The 16811-nt window shown below is 48.5% G+C and overlaps 1 protein-coding gene across 2 annotated transcripts in view; it reads right to left on the bottom strand.

The window, feature by feature from the left end:
* The window catches only part of LOC135827738 (uncharacterized), a 192470-nt gene that overhangs the window by 20941 nt on the left and 154718 nt on the right, over positions 1-16811 (bottom strand). For both annotated transcript variants that reach the window (XM_065340189.1, XM_065340188.1), the window contains exons 18-19: positions 15014-15208; positions 9736-9942 (exon numbers count right to left, since the gene is read on the bottom strand). In XM_065340189.1, the coding sequence (XP_065196261.1) occupies positions 9736-9942; positions 15014-15208 (402 nt within the window). The remainder of the gene's footprint in view (positions 1-9735; positions 9943-15013; positions 15209-16811) is intronic.

The following is a 16811-nucleotide window of genomic DNA, read 5'->3' as shown; positions in this document are numbered from 1 at the left end:
CTCCGCATGGAGCCGGCAAATGACTCCGCATGGAGCCGGCAAATGACTCCGCATGGAGCAGGCGAATGACTGCGCATGGAGCTGGCAAATGACTCCGCATGGAGCCAGCGAATCACTCCGCATGGAGCCGGCGAATGACTCCGCATGGAGCCGGCGAATGACTCCGCATGGAGCCGCCGAATGACTTTCGCATGGAGCCGCCAAATTACTCCCCGTGGAGCTGCCAATTACTCCGCATGGAGCCGCTGAATGACTCCGCATGGAGCCGCCAATGCCTCCGCATGGAGCCGCCAATGCCTCCGCATGGAGCCGCCAATGACTCTGAATAGAGCCGCCAAATGCTAGATATATAGAGATGCATAACCAGTTGAGAGCATATATTCCATAAATCGGCACTCCCAGAGCGGATCACAAAGTGCAGCTACCTGTGAAATTTGTAAGCAGTGCAAGCTCGGTAACGATTGACTAACAGAACTCGATATCACGGGCTGAGGCCATTGCCCCAGCCACCCATGCTTTGGCCGCGGGTGGCCTCTGAATGTTACTCGGGCAGACGTGGCTTTCCACCTTCCCGCCTCTCTGAATATCGAGTCCGGCAGCTGATTCAAAACGAATGGCCGGTGTATAACGCCAGGACATTAGCCACAACTGATGAGCAAGATTTTCGCAGTTGCTGTAAAGCCGATCGATTGGCATCTGCAGCTGGTGCCGCTAGCTTTCCCAGGTGCTGCCACAATTGCAAACCACTCTTTGCGATTGACTGGTCTGCTTCATTGAATATCCATTGCCCTATCCCCGGTCGCAATTGTTCGCGCACCAGCCAAGTGCACCACTTGCATCAGTGAATAGCAGCAAGTTGAGGGACGGCGTAGGAAGAAGGACCGGCCGTTCTACTATTCCAGGAGCTCAGGCCATCAGCGAAGATAGTTGAGGCACTCTTCGGAGAGCTTGATCAGGTAATACGGCTGCCGGTGCTACTTGGCAAGTGACCACGATCTGCAATGTGCGTCCTGGGACTATCACTCTTGTAGCAAACGAGAGCTTTCCCAGAAGATACTCGAGTTGACATTAGGTAGTTGAAGCTGTGTTGAGAGTGGCCCGTAGGTCGTGAAGCTTGGCAAGTTCGTCCATCGGCAGACTGATGTGAGCGCGCGGGTGTCCAGGGTGACGCCGATAAACGTCAGGACGTGAGCTGGACCTTCCACTTTTGCTGGCGCCAGAGAAACACCGAGGTATGTAAACGCGCGGCGCCGAGTAGCGAGTTGCTGGCGAGCTAACACAGGTCCAGAGCATACATCGAGGAAGCACTTTTGCTGACGCCAGAGAAACAACGAGGTATGTAAACGCACGGCGCCGAGTAGCGAGGTGCTGGCGAGCTAACACAAGTCCAGAGCATGCATGGAGACAGAAACGTTAGTCGAGGTATTTCCCGTAATGGGAAGATGCCAATAATGTCAGGACTTCAGCTGGACCCTCCACTTTTGCTGGGGCCAGAGAAACACCGAGGTAAACGCTCGGAGCAGAATAGCGAGTTGCTGGCAAGCTAACACAAGTCCAGAGCATGCATTGAGGAAGTAACGTTAATTGAGGTATTCCCCATAATGCAACAGGCGTGGGAGTGCGAACTGCCCGCACACAATCCATTCACTGGCGGATGCGACAGAGTTCCATTTAGCTGGCCTGGAGCGTAGTACAGTCTGAAGGGCAGGACGCTCTCATAACAGTATTCAGTGATCCTGCCAGCGGATCTACAAGGGGCACTCCTCCGGGAAGACAGGAATTCGGCAGAATGCACTTTTAACATTGAGCTTAGCAAGGTACAGCAGGGCGAGCAATTGTCTAATCATGTTTGCAGCATTGTCATCTTGACATTGTGGAGAGATACGGTCTGCTGGAATGTAATCGTTGACACTTCGACCCTCCAGGCTTTACAAATGGTGTGTCGTGTGTAACTTCCCATTCGTCTAGGAACCGCATCTACGCCAGAACAGCACAGAGACGAGAAAGGGGGTGAAGAACACGGGCCAGCTGTTTCAAGCCTGCTGCAAGAAACGGATCGTTGCGCAGAAATATAATCTGGGTTAGCATGTGACCGTGTTAAATTCAATGGATCCCAGTTTGATGAGTGGTTGCCGATGAAACCTACCACAACACCACAATTACGACCATGTGCAACATACCTCCGGAGCATAGGATCAGGATGTGAGTGCAGTAATTTTGAGAAGTGAGAAACTGAGTGCTTACACAGTTACTGATGAGGCCTTACACTTAGCCCTGGGGTGCTCCTGTCGTCACTGGAGGAAGCACTGCCTGAGCTGACACGTGCAATTGCCGTACTCGTAGTAGCGGCATACGGTTGCGGTACGTGATGTGGATCTGTACTGGTGAGTAGGACGAAATGCGCACGGAAATGCTGGCGGGTGCATTGAGCTGCACTGCTGGCAGGCGGGTCGTGCTGTTCCAGTACACCGTGAGGCGCAGTTGCCACAAGTTGATATTGTGAACCTGGCTTTGGGGATTTTTATTTTCCATTGCTATCAGGTTCGGCTTAATTCCCTCTGTGCTGCGCTGATGAGTCCACAAAGGACGAAACAGTTGTCCGCAGATGGAGTATTGATAACGTCCAGTTTCTAGGTGGCAAGAACTGGCGATTGGCCGCGACGATCGTGGCCAAATACGTCCACAGGCACTCGTGAAACGCGGTGAGGAACTGTGGAACACAGACCATTCATGAACACTGTCCAGGTCTCAACTCAAGTGCTACCGTCATGCAGCCTACGAAGCGCAGTTCTCGGTTCAGATTCAAATACATGCTAGTGCGCCCAAAGAGCAACATATGAGGGGCTACGGAGTTGGAACGTCGCCGTATTGGGCAGCAGGAAATCGAAGTCCACGAACTCGCCTCTCTGGACACAATCGAGAAGGGTCCGTATCACGGCTGTTCACGTGCAGGCACTTATCAATATGGCGTCGTTCGGTGCGATTTATGTAACATTGTGCGAATAGTACAAATACGCGATGAGTTTACGTTTTTGCAAGAAACTCATGTCGATCCTCGCGTGGTTCCACGATTTGGGACGCGAAACCAAGAGAAAAGTGTTGAAAGCGCTCGAGCGAGATACTCGACTTTTCGGCAATTTGAGAGAGAAAGAGGGTGGAAAGGCCTCCTGGCCTGCCCAGTTAGCTGTCTTTCCGCTTCAAACTTGCTCGAAGTACTCCTGGCAGTCTGGAGATTGATCTCGCCAGTGATTGTCAGCCTCTGCTTGCCGTGCTCGCGTGTACAACATTCAAGTTAGACATTTCGTAATCGTTCAACGCACAATAGGGTAGATATCACAATTTCAAGCTCACTTGGCCGGCTGCTGTCTTCTTCTATAATATCCCACATGCCGACTAAGCAATTTACAGCAGGAAGCAGCCTTCTACACTCAACAGCAACTAAAGGGCCACACCATTTTGTCTTCCAAATCAAGAGAAAACAGGCTCCTGACTCGTCGCGCGTATTTAGAAGTTCACGCGCGTATTCTAATGACACTTGGGGAAGACAACCAGAGGATAGTCCTCTACCTGGGAAAAAATCGATCTAAGCTGGGAAAAAATCGGGAAGGGCTTCTCGGAGCCGAGTTTGTCAGCGACGACACAAGGAGTATTCCAGAACGAAGCCAAAGTCGCACGACACAGAACAAATGTTTCTTGAAGGAAAGGCAGTCATGTGAGGTACGAGCGGAAAGCTTGAAACAAGACGCAGATGATCAGCGTGTTCCCCGGGCTGTCCGGGCTGACTTGTCTCCAATATCCAGGGGAAACCATGGCCTACTCGTGTTCTGACGATTTGAAAATTCAAATTTTCTTGCCATTGAAGCCCAATCGAGACTTTCGGCGGCCATATTGTTGAGTGGCGTGAAATCGCACAAAAAAACAGCCGTGGTATAGGACAGTCAGGTTCACCTGCCGTTGGTGCTGTATGCACACATGGCGGTCGTCACTGCACCGGGCTCCCAGTATGGTCCGGCCTGCTGGCGACGAGCGGCGATACGGATCCAAGTAGAGCGAGGAGAACCTGGGTGGCATTGGTGACGGCAGTGGACAACTAACGTTGTTACGTCCAACAGAAAATCAAAGTCCACGAACTCGCCTCTCTGGATATTAATTACGATCGTCAGGCTCGCACCTGCTGTTGCAGTGGTGGTGCTGCGTGTCGGCTGTCGCTGCGTTCGCAGTAGGTGGGCGGCGGAGCCAGGTAGAGCGAGGCGATCCGGAGAGGCTGGACGCCGGTTGGTGACGTCGACATTGTTTCAAGGCACAAACAAGGGTCGCTGAGATCGCGTGGAGGTACTAGTACTTCATTTCAGGAAACCTGATGATGGCGCAAGCTAAAAGTCCACAGTCGACGTTCCACTGTAGATGACGACATTGTTTCAGGCACCAACAGGCGTCATTGAGATCTGAATTTGAAACGTAGAGATACGAGAATGCAAGCTTGAAGGAAATTGTTTGGGAACACCTGTTCCGCAAGTTGCACGCTCGAAAGTCCAAACAGCAATGATGTGCAAGAGACATTGTACAGGATTTTGAAGGGCGCGTGCCCACGTAACTCGCGCATGCGTGCAGGTTGTGCCAGCTCGCTGGGCTGGCTGCTAACTCGCGTTAGCATGCTAACGCTCATTGAATTGTGTTTATTTTATCTTTCACAATGAGTTTAGAGTTTAACTGCTAGAGGCAGTTTTGCCGTTCTAGAGAGAGAGAGAGAGAATTGTTAATAAAGGTAGTTTCGAGTTGTTAGGTTGTTTTGCCTCCAGGCCCGCTACAATTGTTTGAAAATCGGGTGCAAAATTGGAATATATTGGAAAATTGTGGGCCTGTTGGCTTCAAAATTGGTGAGATATTGGAAATACAGTTCTGCTAAATGGAACTAGCCACAACTGTGCATAGCAGTGCAGTATTTTACTACTAACGATCTTCCCAATGGCTAATGTTAGTTTGGGAGGAGGTCAATTAAGTCTCGATAAGTCTCGTTTTCGGCGAATTTTTCGGCTGGCCGATTCGGAGAAAGCCTAACACGAACAGTGCTTTAATTGAACTCTGAAAAGGAGCCAGAGGAAGAAATTCAATAGGAATGACTTATAAAGCAACTACCCTCGACTGTAACAAGATAATAAGCAGTCAGAATGTGCGATAACAGGGAACTGACAGGTTCTGACTGCTTAAGAGAGCATGTCTGAGAATACCAAAGTATGTGTGCAAGTGGATCTCTCCGATTTCGCTCAAAATTTGCAGGTAGGTTCCCTTTGGGGTGTGGATCGATTGTGCAAAGCCCTTGAAAATGTTTCTGAAGGGAACCTTGAAATTTTGAGACCCCTCAGAAATGGCCGAAATATCACATTATTTATGGGTCTAGAAACGAGTCACGCCACAGCGTATACGAACAAGCTATGAACAAAACTCCATCAAGCCAACATTGCCTCACCTTAGAAGAGTTCCTGGAGCAGTACCGCTTAGCCACGCTAGGATCCCAGAAGACGAGGTCCATCACCCCCTGACGCCACAAATGATCGTCTTCAAAATAGCCAATTTACAAGCGCTGGCTAAACAGCCAGCTACGTCCTCAATTGGCCAGAACTATACACCGGCAGATAGTAGAACACCTCTTCGAGCGCTGAGGACATGTCCCCCATCTTCCTTTTGGGGTTTTCTTTAAATAAACCTTTTTGAATTTTTCCACTTGACCATGCTGAAATACGGCCAAAGTCATACCTGCGCAGGAAAGCTCGCCCCTCCGCGACGTCTCCTCAACCATTTCTACTCCAACACTACTCCCAAGGCCGCAGAACAAAGTGTATTGTAGGCTCCGACAAGAAAAAGCAGCGGTGATCACTTGTCACTCCAAACGACAAGCTTCTCCTTGCGCCACCAACAATTTTTTGTGCTACTGTTGATGCAAAAGTGACTGAAGTCCTGAGCGCAGATTTTGAATTTTATTGCAAGATGCACGATGAGATCGCGTGCTCTGTGACGTAGGATGACGCTTCCTGGATCCCGACACGCGGCCATCGATCGCAAACGTGACTGGAACGCTACTCGGAACAGACTATGATGGCAGAGGTAAGATGAGCTGTATTTCCTGCTTGATCTACCATGATCTACTGAGAACCCTCCTAAACTATCATAGGAGTGTTGCAATGGCAGCAAGCCGTTGAAATATGCTCCCCGTACAGCATGGAGAGTTATTCAACTTTCACACATACCCCCTGCAATCCGAACATAGTCCAGTGGTAAAAGTCCATTGTTTTCATGTCGATGCTCGACAAAAGCTGCTAGCTCGGTCGCTTTGTGTTGACTGGCACGCGAGCAGCACTGGCTGCACGAACCTGTCGCGTGAACTGCATGAGAGATTTCTTACGTCATAAAGAATGTGATTTCATCATCATTTCACTGGTCTTCGACCTACATGGTCAGGGAAAGTCCCGGTTCGTAGGCCTACAAGTACAACATGGTCAGTGTATTCTTGAGCGCAGTAACAACACAAGTGTGATCACTTCCAGACCAACGGGCGTTCAAGGCGAGTAACAAGCGCACTTGACAAAGGTGACTCTGAAATCTCGTGAGCCGTTGGCCACGTGACTTGGCATTCTTGCGTCACAAGGCACGTGATTTCACCATGCATCTTGCAATAAAGTTCAAAAACTGCGCTCAGGCCTTCAGTCACTTTTACATCAACAGTCGCACAAAAAAATATTGGTGGCGCAAGGAGAAGCTTGTCGTTTGGAGTGACAAGTGATCACCGCTGCTTTTCCTTGTCAGAGTCCACACTACACTTTGTTCTGCGGCTGTTGTGTATCGTGTCGGAGAAAGGTCTTCTGGGGTGTCGTCGAGATCTCGTTGCGACCGTGACTCCTGCTTGTCTCCCTGGATAGGTGCTGCTTGCTTTGCTTTTTGCGTAGTGTTTTTGATTATTGTTTACTATTGCGTATTGTTAGTGTTCGTTGTGATTTGGTACAGTACTTGTTACGAGATACGACACATTGTGTAGTGTGTGTTTGCAGCACGAAGAAGACTGCACACCAGGACGGTTAGCTCAGGAGCTTGGGCTTACCTTGTGCAATCACAGTTCATCAGCTTGGACATTGCGCTTGGTCCCATGCGAATAACCGACTAGAATAGTAATTATTTCTTCGTTGCATTTTTGAATTGTGTTCTTGCTAGCTCGTTGATTTATTTAGTTGATGTGTTGATTTGTGTTTGATTACTTATTTATTTGATGCGCGATTTATGTGCGCTGATTGCGTGATGGCATGCAATTATGATCATGCTTGCGCCAGCTAGCTAGATGCCTGCGCCGCGCACTGATGTTGAATGAGTTAGCATGCGCCCCGCGCTGTTCATGCATATATGGTACATGGTGTGTAATGTTTGCCGCACACGCGTATAGGTGCCGCGCCTCGTACTGCTCATGTGCCTCGCGCCGTACTATTGCTGTCGCTTTGCCGCCAAATTTAGCTTTCCGAGCGCTGTACGCTCTTCTGTACGCTCATGCCAAAGTTGGACGCACGGTGTGGCTGGCCAACGCTTTACCCCTCATGCGTTGTTCTTTTCCTTGATGCTGTGGTTTTGTTTCTTTAGTGTTCTAGAGTTCTCTTTCCGATGTAGTTCGTATTTTTCCAGTCTCTTCTTCTCAATGTATTCTACTGTTCATTCATTATAGTCCGTAAAGAATTACGTGACCTTTTGTCTTGTGGCGTCTGTGCGATCCTGAAACTTTTGAGGTGTTAGTAGTGAACACAACATTTTGGCGACCACGCCAGGATTGTCAGGGAGACGAGGAACTGGAAGGAACTCCGGTGCGAAGGAAAACGCATCGTGAACAAATCACCGAAACGACGTCGTCTGAGCTGAAGGCGCTGAGCGAGGAAACGTCTGCGAGGAGTGGCTGGCTCGTCGGAGCTGAATGCGCTGAGGGCAGATGAAATGGATGAACATCTGCGAGGAGTGGCTGGTCCGTCGGAGTTGAATGCGCTGAGGGCAGGGACGTCCCGCGAGGTGGCTGGTGAAGACGACGACTCGGAGGTTGGTGCGACGGAAGTCGTTGGAGCTGAATGCGCTGAGGGTAGACGAAGTCGGATAAACGTCTGCGATGAGTGGCTGGTTCCTACGACAAGGACGGTGCGAAGGAAAACGCATCGTGAGCAAATAACCCCATGTGAGTGTGACGCGGAGTTTAGAAGGTGCTCCTGCTGTGATTTGTTGACTAGTTTGATTCGATTTGTTTTGAGTGGTTTGGTTTGCTCGATTTGTTTGTTAGTTCGAGTTTGGTAGTTCGGTTTGCTCGAGTTGTTGATTAGTTTGTTTTGCTCGAGTTGTTTGTTAGTTCGAGTTTGGTAGTTCGGTTTGCTCGATTTGTTTGAGTTTGATTTGTTTGTCCCTGGTCGGACGTTGCCTTTCGTTGGAGTTTTGTTGGCGTGTCGATCGTTTATCTGTTTATTTGTTGCCTCTTGTAAATGTAGTTAGCTTGATTAGTACGCTTGCGGCGTATACTCGTAGGGCACAGTGTTCGCAGTCCTCGTAGAACCCTGAAAAGGTCTTTGGTGGGGAATATGTTGTGTATCGGTAGAAAGACTTTTCATGGCTCTTTTTGTTGTGGTCCTTTCGTTTATTTTGGTTTGTTTTGCGTTCTGCTTTGACTTGTTTTGGTTGCATGTATAGTTTGTACATGATCCAAGTAACGGTTACGTCATTGTCATACGTTGTGTTTTGTTGCGCGCATGCTCGTATGCTGCCATAAATGTTAGTCTTTTTCTTCAGTTATCAGTTTACCTCGTCGTGTCCGGTCTTCTTGTGTGTCCGTCTCCGTCTTGTCAAGAAATTATGTAGAACTCTCAGTTCAGTTTCGTTGTTGTGTGTGGCGGGTCGGATGGGCAGGGAGGCTGGGCCCCTGACACCTGGACAACATGTGCGCGTGCACAAAAGCGGCCTTGGGAGTAGTGTTGGAGTAAAAATTGCTGAGGAGACGTCGCGGAGGGGCGAGCTTTCCTGCGCAGGTATGACTTTGGCCGTATTTCAGCATGGTCGAGTGGAAAAATTCAAAAAAGTTTATTTCAAGACAACCCCAAAAGGAAGATGGGGGACATGTCCTCAGCGCTAGAAGAGGTGTTCTACTATCTGCCGGTGTATAGTTCTGGCCAATTGAGGACGTAGCTGGCTGTTTAGCCAGCGCTTGTAAATTGGCTATTTTCAAGACGATCATTTGTGGCGTCAGGGGGTGATGGACCTCGTCTTCTGGGATCCTGGTGTGGCTAAGCCGTACCGCTCCAGGAACTCTTCTAAGGTGAGGCAATGTTGGCTTGATGGAGTTTTGTTCATAGCTTGTTCGTATACGCTGTGGCGTGACTCGTTTCTAGACCCATAAATAATGTGATATTTCGGCCATTTTCGAGGGGTATCAAAATTTCAAGGTTTCCTTCAGAAACATTTTCAAGAGCTTTGCACAATCGAACCACACCCCAAAGGGAACCTACCTGCAAATTTTGAGCGAAATCGGAGAGATCCACTTGCACACATACTTTGGTATTCTCAGACATGCTCTCTTAAAAATATCTTGTTACAGTCGTGGATAGTTGCTTTTTCTATTGAATATTTTAACAGTGCTTTAAAAGCATTAAACTCCACACTGGTGAACGAGATTTCAACACAGTCATAAGCGCAGTTTTCATGCAGACTCTTTATACAGTCATAACTTACCAAACTGAACGCATTTCGGCAAGTTATCCCATTCCCACGGTTCGTTATTGTGTCTAAACACAGTGGCTCTGTTCTTATTACGCCCACCTGCGCATGGAGGGGCAGTGCAGCTTTCAAACGCAGGCCACATGCATTTGAATGTTGCAGTCTCGCGTTCCAAGGTATAGTGAGTCCCGCCACGGTCATTGATAAATATTTTGTTTTTTTCTGTCAGATAGGAAGGATAAAAGGAGAAAGTGTTTGCAATGCACATATGGAAGGAGGCTCCTCTCACTGATGCAAATAATGAGCAATAGGAAGTACGGCATTTTCAACGGCCATTTTACTTGTCACTGGTATGGATAGACACGCAACCAATCCACACGATCATCTTTTTGTGACGGCAGGATTTTTCTGCAGAATTCATCAGTGACTAATTCTGCTGGATGATAAGAGAGGATGAAAGAAGCAACTCATGGTAGCAAAAAAATAGAGCTACTGAATGTGTGAAAAACAACGGCAAGGCGAGAGTCAGAAAACTGAACCAGCAGATTGGTGCGAAGAACGTTGTATTTCTCGCCTGTCGAGCGCAGCGAGATAGGCAAGAAATGACTTCTCTTGAAACATTTTCAGTTGCAAATATGGCATCTGGTTTGTTCTGTATTGTTGCTTCTTTACCAGACTTCTTCAGTCAGTTTTGTGTCTCATCTGGCTGCGATCAACTACCCTTCACTTCGTGTGTTGTCGCTGTTGCTGTCTATGTCTCTGCGTGTGCCAGTATATGTGAAGCGAGAAAGCACATTGCCAAGGTGAAGCACACAGCACACTAGGGCATGACTTTATAAAGGTGACGTCGTTTCGTCTCATATTGTAAAACCGGAAAGTTTAACCACCAAAAAGTTGAACCCTTTTGTAATTTTGGCATGATAACGTGCAGAAAGTTTAACGAAAGTTTAACGATGGCTACATGGCCACCCAGAACATGCATCGATGTACGCGCATCTTTACACAGTCATCTGAAACCGGGTTCGGGATAACGTTTCTTCAAAATAACGAGAAAAAATAGGTCTTTAAGACGTTAGACTTTGTGACTTGTTTGACTTCCCGGTTTTACGTTATACAATCGTTGAAAACATTTGACCCGCGCTTCTTCTTTATCAGTTGCTGTTGGCTTGTTTGGCACAAGGGATGTCATGCAACACTGGGAAATGTTTCTCTCACCAATCTATTTGGCTTCCAAAGTCATTTGGATGAATCCGATCACTCGCAATAGTATCATCCAGATAGGGTATTTTTATGCGCCCGTGACCCCCTTTGTTCCCATATGGGAACATACCACTAACCCAGCTCTCCTTGGTCTGTGAGTGATATTTCGCGAGTTAGCATCGCACGCCCCCGTCGCAGATCACATTGCAACGATCATCGCATCACAGAAAAGCGTCTGTGAATCCCGCTTAGCTCTGGCATGTGTGGACATGGTGTGGGGTGCTCAGACAATTTTGGCAAGTACGCATGATGTGACCTGTCTAGCCACATAGCCTGCACGTGCATGCCTGGCTATCAAACATAGCTGCCTCGTTTTAGTTCAAACGTGGTGAAGAATGCTCCGGTTGATGTGTGGGTGTTATTTGGATTTTCGATTTTTCCCTGTTTTTGTTCGTTGTGAAACCTGCCCAATATTCACCCGGATTAAACAGCAAAGGAGAAGAATGACAGGACACGCTCTGAGAATGTCCTCCGACACGCCCGCCCGCAAAGCCTTGAACATCTACTTCACCCATGACTCCCAAGCCTGTCCAGGGCGCCTGAGAAAGACGTTGGCAACCAGCCTTGCGGAGGACATGAGACAGGCCAGAATGACTTTCACCACAGTTCGGGAACTCGACCTGGCGACTGAGCGGGCAAGGGACAGACCGGCAAGGAGAGCGATGGTCTGCAACTAATGATACTGAACTAGAGTGACGGAAAGATTCATCAAGACACAGCAGCGGAGCGAACATTAGTGTTGCGCAATTTTAATGTTCTATTAGGCCACACTTTGTTTTTTTCTATGTTTCTCGTCGGCAAATTTAAACAAAAGGAATGCGGGCAGGCGAAAAAAAGAAGAAAAAAAAGAACAATTTCTACTAGGGGTGAAAGTTGGCATTGAGATCCCGAGTTCGAGTGCTCTGATTTTCTCCGATCGAATATTCGAGTATTCTTCATCTCCTATAAATTGCACACCGAGGGCCTTAAAGTCACATGATACAATCCTGCTTGAACCGAGTGGCTGCCATTTTTCTCTGGCATAGTGGTTGGTGGGTCATTTGGGCTCTCTCTACTCATGAACAAATGTTCACCACACAGTCTGCACATCAATATCTGCCGACTGCTGCTCTGAAACTGCAGATTTCTGTGGTAAATGCATGTACCACGTATGAACGAGTACTCTGATTTATTCCGAGTACGATTATTTCTGAAAAAAACCGAGCGAGTACTCGAGTATTCGGTGTAATTGTTTCACCCCTAATTTCTACTGAAAACTGTATACAATTTGTATGTGTGATTCATACAAGACACTGCGTATACAGTACTACACAGTAATACACAGCAATTTTTGGTGTTGAGTTCTAATCATTCGCCATGCCACTGTCAATTGCATTCTGTTTGCCTGTGAAAGAGGCCTTATCATTCCAGTATTACATATACATTGTACAATTATGTGCAAGTAGTCCCATAGACTATGTACATGATTGCACTACATTATCACATCAGCCCACGAATATCAGGCAAACTGCAACATTGAGAGTATAAGTTTGATTACGAGATGGCGAAGAGGACAATCAAACATTTTATCTGCTATCGCATCAACAAACGCTTTCCCACTCGTCAAGTTTGGTTTGTTACTTCAACGTTCTTGTGTCCGCTTATCAAACTCTTGTCTCCACGCTGCTCATCTTTTCCTCGCCATGCGTCTATTGCTTGGATTTTCTGCCCACGACATTGTTCCACAGACGCCAGTTGCCGCGGAACTCTTCCGACTTACGGTATTCCTGCGACCCGCGAGGCTCAGGCAGTGAACGACTGAAAGCTTCGTTACGGCAGCCTTTCTCGCAGAGAATGTATGGGGAGCGCCCCTTTGCTGCTGTTGTGCAAACGTTTACGATTTTGATTGACGCATCTAGCTACTGCAGCATGTGCAGCATACAGGTATGCACTTTTTTCTTCTTCCAAAATTTCTGAAAACCTACGCGGTCGGGGACGAGAAACATAGACAAACAAAGTGTGGCCTTACGCGCAACTGTGTTCTGTGTTCAACTGTGTTCTGTTAGCCAGTTAGTTGTAGAACTTCAGTACCGGTGGTCAGTGTCGTGCATTGTTATAGCATGAGCTGGTTGTTCAGTAACTGGTGGTGATAGTGGACATTATAGCGTAACTTGTAGTTCCTTGGTCCTTTCTCTTTGTATAAACTGTGTTCTTCTTCTTCTTATTATTATTACTTCTGGATACTATATACAGTCAGAAAGTGCAATAACTAGGCACAAAACTGACAAGAGTACTGAGACATTCGAGATCCTGACACCTAGGTTCAACACATCTCCGTAGCGCTAACCGACAGCCTTCCAACTTGGAAGGTTCAAGGTTATGGAAAGACCAAAGAGGGGAAGGCAAGCGCAACGAAAACGAGCAAAACCTACAGTCCCAACGGAACAAAGAATGTCGATTGTTACTGGACGATGACAAGACCAGTACGATATATGGCCCGTGATCTGCTAAAACCACCCTTTGGTGCTGTGTAATTTTTCGGAGAAAATGATGAAAACGTCAGCACATCTCGATCTTCTCATCATCGCAGGTGACAGTCATGGCGGAAGGAGGACGAAGGCGCTCGTTCGCACAAATTGTTGTCGGATTCTCGGCAGCGGAGTCGTCAGCACTGCCAAATGACGATAGATCGTTCTTCGGGTGGTCAGATGAAGATTCTGACGACCAGAGCGATGACGAATCGACCGACGCCTCTCCGCTCGTGACCCTGCCGATTGCGCTTGCGATCGATGCGGAGGAGAATTTGGACGAGGCGCCAGCGCTACAGCCAGCACAAGCCCTCGCCGCCGGAGGACAGGGCCAACCTAAGAAATCCCGTGCTCAGGCGGCGCCCAGTACTGTTGAAGAGGTACAGGCGCGAGTGGACAAGGGCTGCTGTTGTGCCGATGTCAACTGTTTCAAGAACGTGTCACCGGATACTCTACTCACTGCACGCAACACAGCGCTCGCAATGTCGAACGAGGAGCTGTTCTGTTACGTCGCTGGAAAGCTCAATGTGTTGAGACGACGCGGTGCAGTTACTTCTCACCATGGAAGCATCGCACAACGGATGCAGCGCGGAGAAAGGTCCGGTCCACTTATCGCTATGAAGTGGATGGTGACGGAGTGTGCCAGACTGTTTTCATGTACGCACATTATGTAAAGGAGTGGAAGCTAAAACAAATTAAGGCGGATGTCTATGAGTATGAGCATGCTGTCACTCCCCCTCAGTACGCATGTGAGGGTACTTTGCCCTGGAATGCACTGCCTGCAACTTTGGTGACATCAATGGACTTCCCCAGCCTGCTGCCCCCAGAGGACTGAGCTCTCCAACTTACCTGCCAGTGCCATGTGCTACTACCAAGAAGCATGTGCATACTGAGTATATCAAGGCAAGGATTTTCGTATCTAGCTCTCCTCATGCATTCTGTTTCTCCCTGGTGGTTTTCCCTGTAGTTTTCCCTGAGCAGTGTTTATGCTAAGTACTATTTTCCCTTCTCCCTTTTCACTTCCCTTTCGTCTCATCCACCCTTCCAGGAAACTCCCCCGATAAGTATCCGTTTACTTTTAAAGAATCCTTCAAATAAAGTCTGAATGTAAAAATGTAAAAAAATGTAAAAATGTAAGGTAATGTTGGTTTAATGGACATGTGTTCATGCCTTGGTCGTATACACTGTGGTGTGATTCGATTGTAGACCCATGGATAATGGGATTTTTGGCCATTTTCGAGGGTATGCAAGTTTCAAGGTTCCTTCAGAAACCTTTTCAAGGTCATTGCACATTCGATCTACACCCCAAGGGGAACCTACCTGCAAATTGTTGTGCGATGTCTCAGTGATCGACTTGCACACCTACATTGGCATTCTCAGACACACACTCTTAGTACGCAACTGTTTCCCTGAGAAATGGTCGTGCTTGCCTGAAACTCCCAAGTCGTCGTTATCCCTGCCCCAGCCCCCCCCCCCCCCCACCCCATTCCCTGCTCTTTAGAAAACATACCCAGGCAAGAACTTACTAAGATCATAGCAACGACCATAGTTGATGCGCTTGTCTTCTTTACACACTGGCCACCGCTTCTGGTCATCCTGTACAGTTGCACAGTGCTTATCATGATGTGGATCGCATTCCCATAATTGTCCGTCTGGGCATCGGACATGTCCGTCCTTGAAGGTTCTCTCCCATCCATCCACCGTTTTGAGGGGTTTGCACTCTGAAGACAGCAGAAAGGATGACCAAAATAGGAAAAAAAGCGACCAATGATTTGTGGATTTTCGTGGATTCGTGGATTTACATAATCTAGCTGTATCGGGGCAGCCAATAAGAATGAATTAAAACATGTGAATAGGTGGACGAGCTGCTGCATTCTCACCTTCCTTGCCATATGATTCAAACTATCTAACTGGTTGTTTTAGTGATTCTTACTATGTGACGATGTTCTGGATATTTTTTCATTTAAAAAATTGTTTTATACATGGTTATGAGTGCACAATACCTGCTATTCAATGTTGGGTTAGCTTTTGGGCTAACCCTAGTTAGCGATAAGACCGATGCGCTGCTCTCTATCGCATGCTAGCTGCGACTGACCTAGCTTTACACGTGCACTCAGCTGCTGCGCATGCGTGCCCAAATCGCCTTGGATAGCTCTTGCTGCGCTGACTTTGGCTTGCGCTTTCCTTTGCAGTGTCACTGAGCAGCAACCGGAATTTGTTTGAGGAGAATAGAATTAATTATTCAGACTCCATGTAGCCTCCTCGCAGCCGTTTACTGCACGACAAACATGTTGTCTACCTCTGAAGCACGTAGTATGAACGTGTCGGACTTGTGGGCCGAGCTGGAAGGCCGTGGGCTGAATTCGAGCGGAACAAAGCACCAGCTTCTTGCCCGTTTGCTGCTCAGTATCCAGGACACGTCGAGCTCGGCGGCACGGGAACCTCGATCCCCGTCGGCCACGCCATCCCTGTGGCAGGAGCAGGAGCAAGACCAGGATCTGGAGAGTGTTGCAGCAGCTTCTCCGACTCCCCAGATCCCGGACAGGAGCAGGAATGACGATTTGCGACACTTTGTGCGGCAGGAAGTACATTCCGCCATCACCGTTGCCTTGTCGGAGGCGATCGCTCCAATGCTGGCCACCGGCACCATCACTGCCCCTGGATCCGCTGGAACTCTTCCAACGCTGGTAATCTCTCCGTTCCCCAGACTATACGAGAGAAAATATTGAAGGGTGACTTTGTAGATTTCACCCAGCTGCTGCCCGACACTAGCGCCACCTCGTATTCTGCCCCACGCCAGCTTCAGCTGCAGTTCAGCAGTGGCGGCCAGTCTCTGGAGGTGGTGGAAGGTGGAGCTGCCCAGCCCGTTCGTCGACGTGTCCACGACTTGCCGACATGGCTGGATGCATGGACTCTCTTCATGAACGTCGTGTGTTCTGCCAACCCGTCCCGCCTGCAGGAGATGCTCTCATACCAAGCCACCATTGTTGCAGCCAACAGGCAATACTATCCGGAGGCTTGGCTGTCGTACGACACCCAGTTTCGCTCTGCCATTTCTGCTCAGCCAGGCAAGCGCTTTGACGTCATCGACATCAATCTGTGGCAAATGTCCGTGACTAGCCGATCAAGGCCCACATGTGAGTCCTGCCACCTCGTCCATCCCGGAGGCGGCCAGTGTCCCTTTCGCCCGCAACGTAACAACCAGCAAGCCTTCAATGGAGTCCGTACGGTGTCTAATGGCCAACCGATCTGTCGGAACTTCAACGCTGGGCGTTGCAGTCTCAGCACGTGCAAGTACGCCCATGTCTGCAACCGCTGCGGGTC

The sequence above is a fragment of the Sycon ciliatum genome, chromosome 11 (assembly GCF_964019385.1).
Source record: "Sycon ciliatum chromosome 11, ocSycCili1.1, whole genome shotgun sequence".
NCBI classification, from domain to species: domain Eukaryota; kingdom Metazoa; phylum Porifera; class Calcarea; order Leucosolenida; family Sycettidae; genus Sycon; species Sycon ciliatum.
This window is presented reverse-complemented; position numbering and strand designations above follow the sequence as displayed.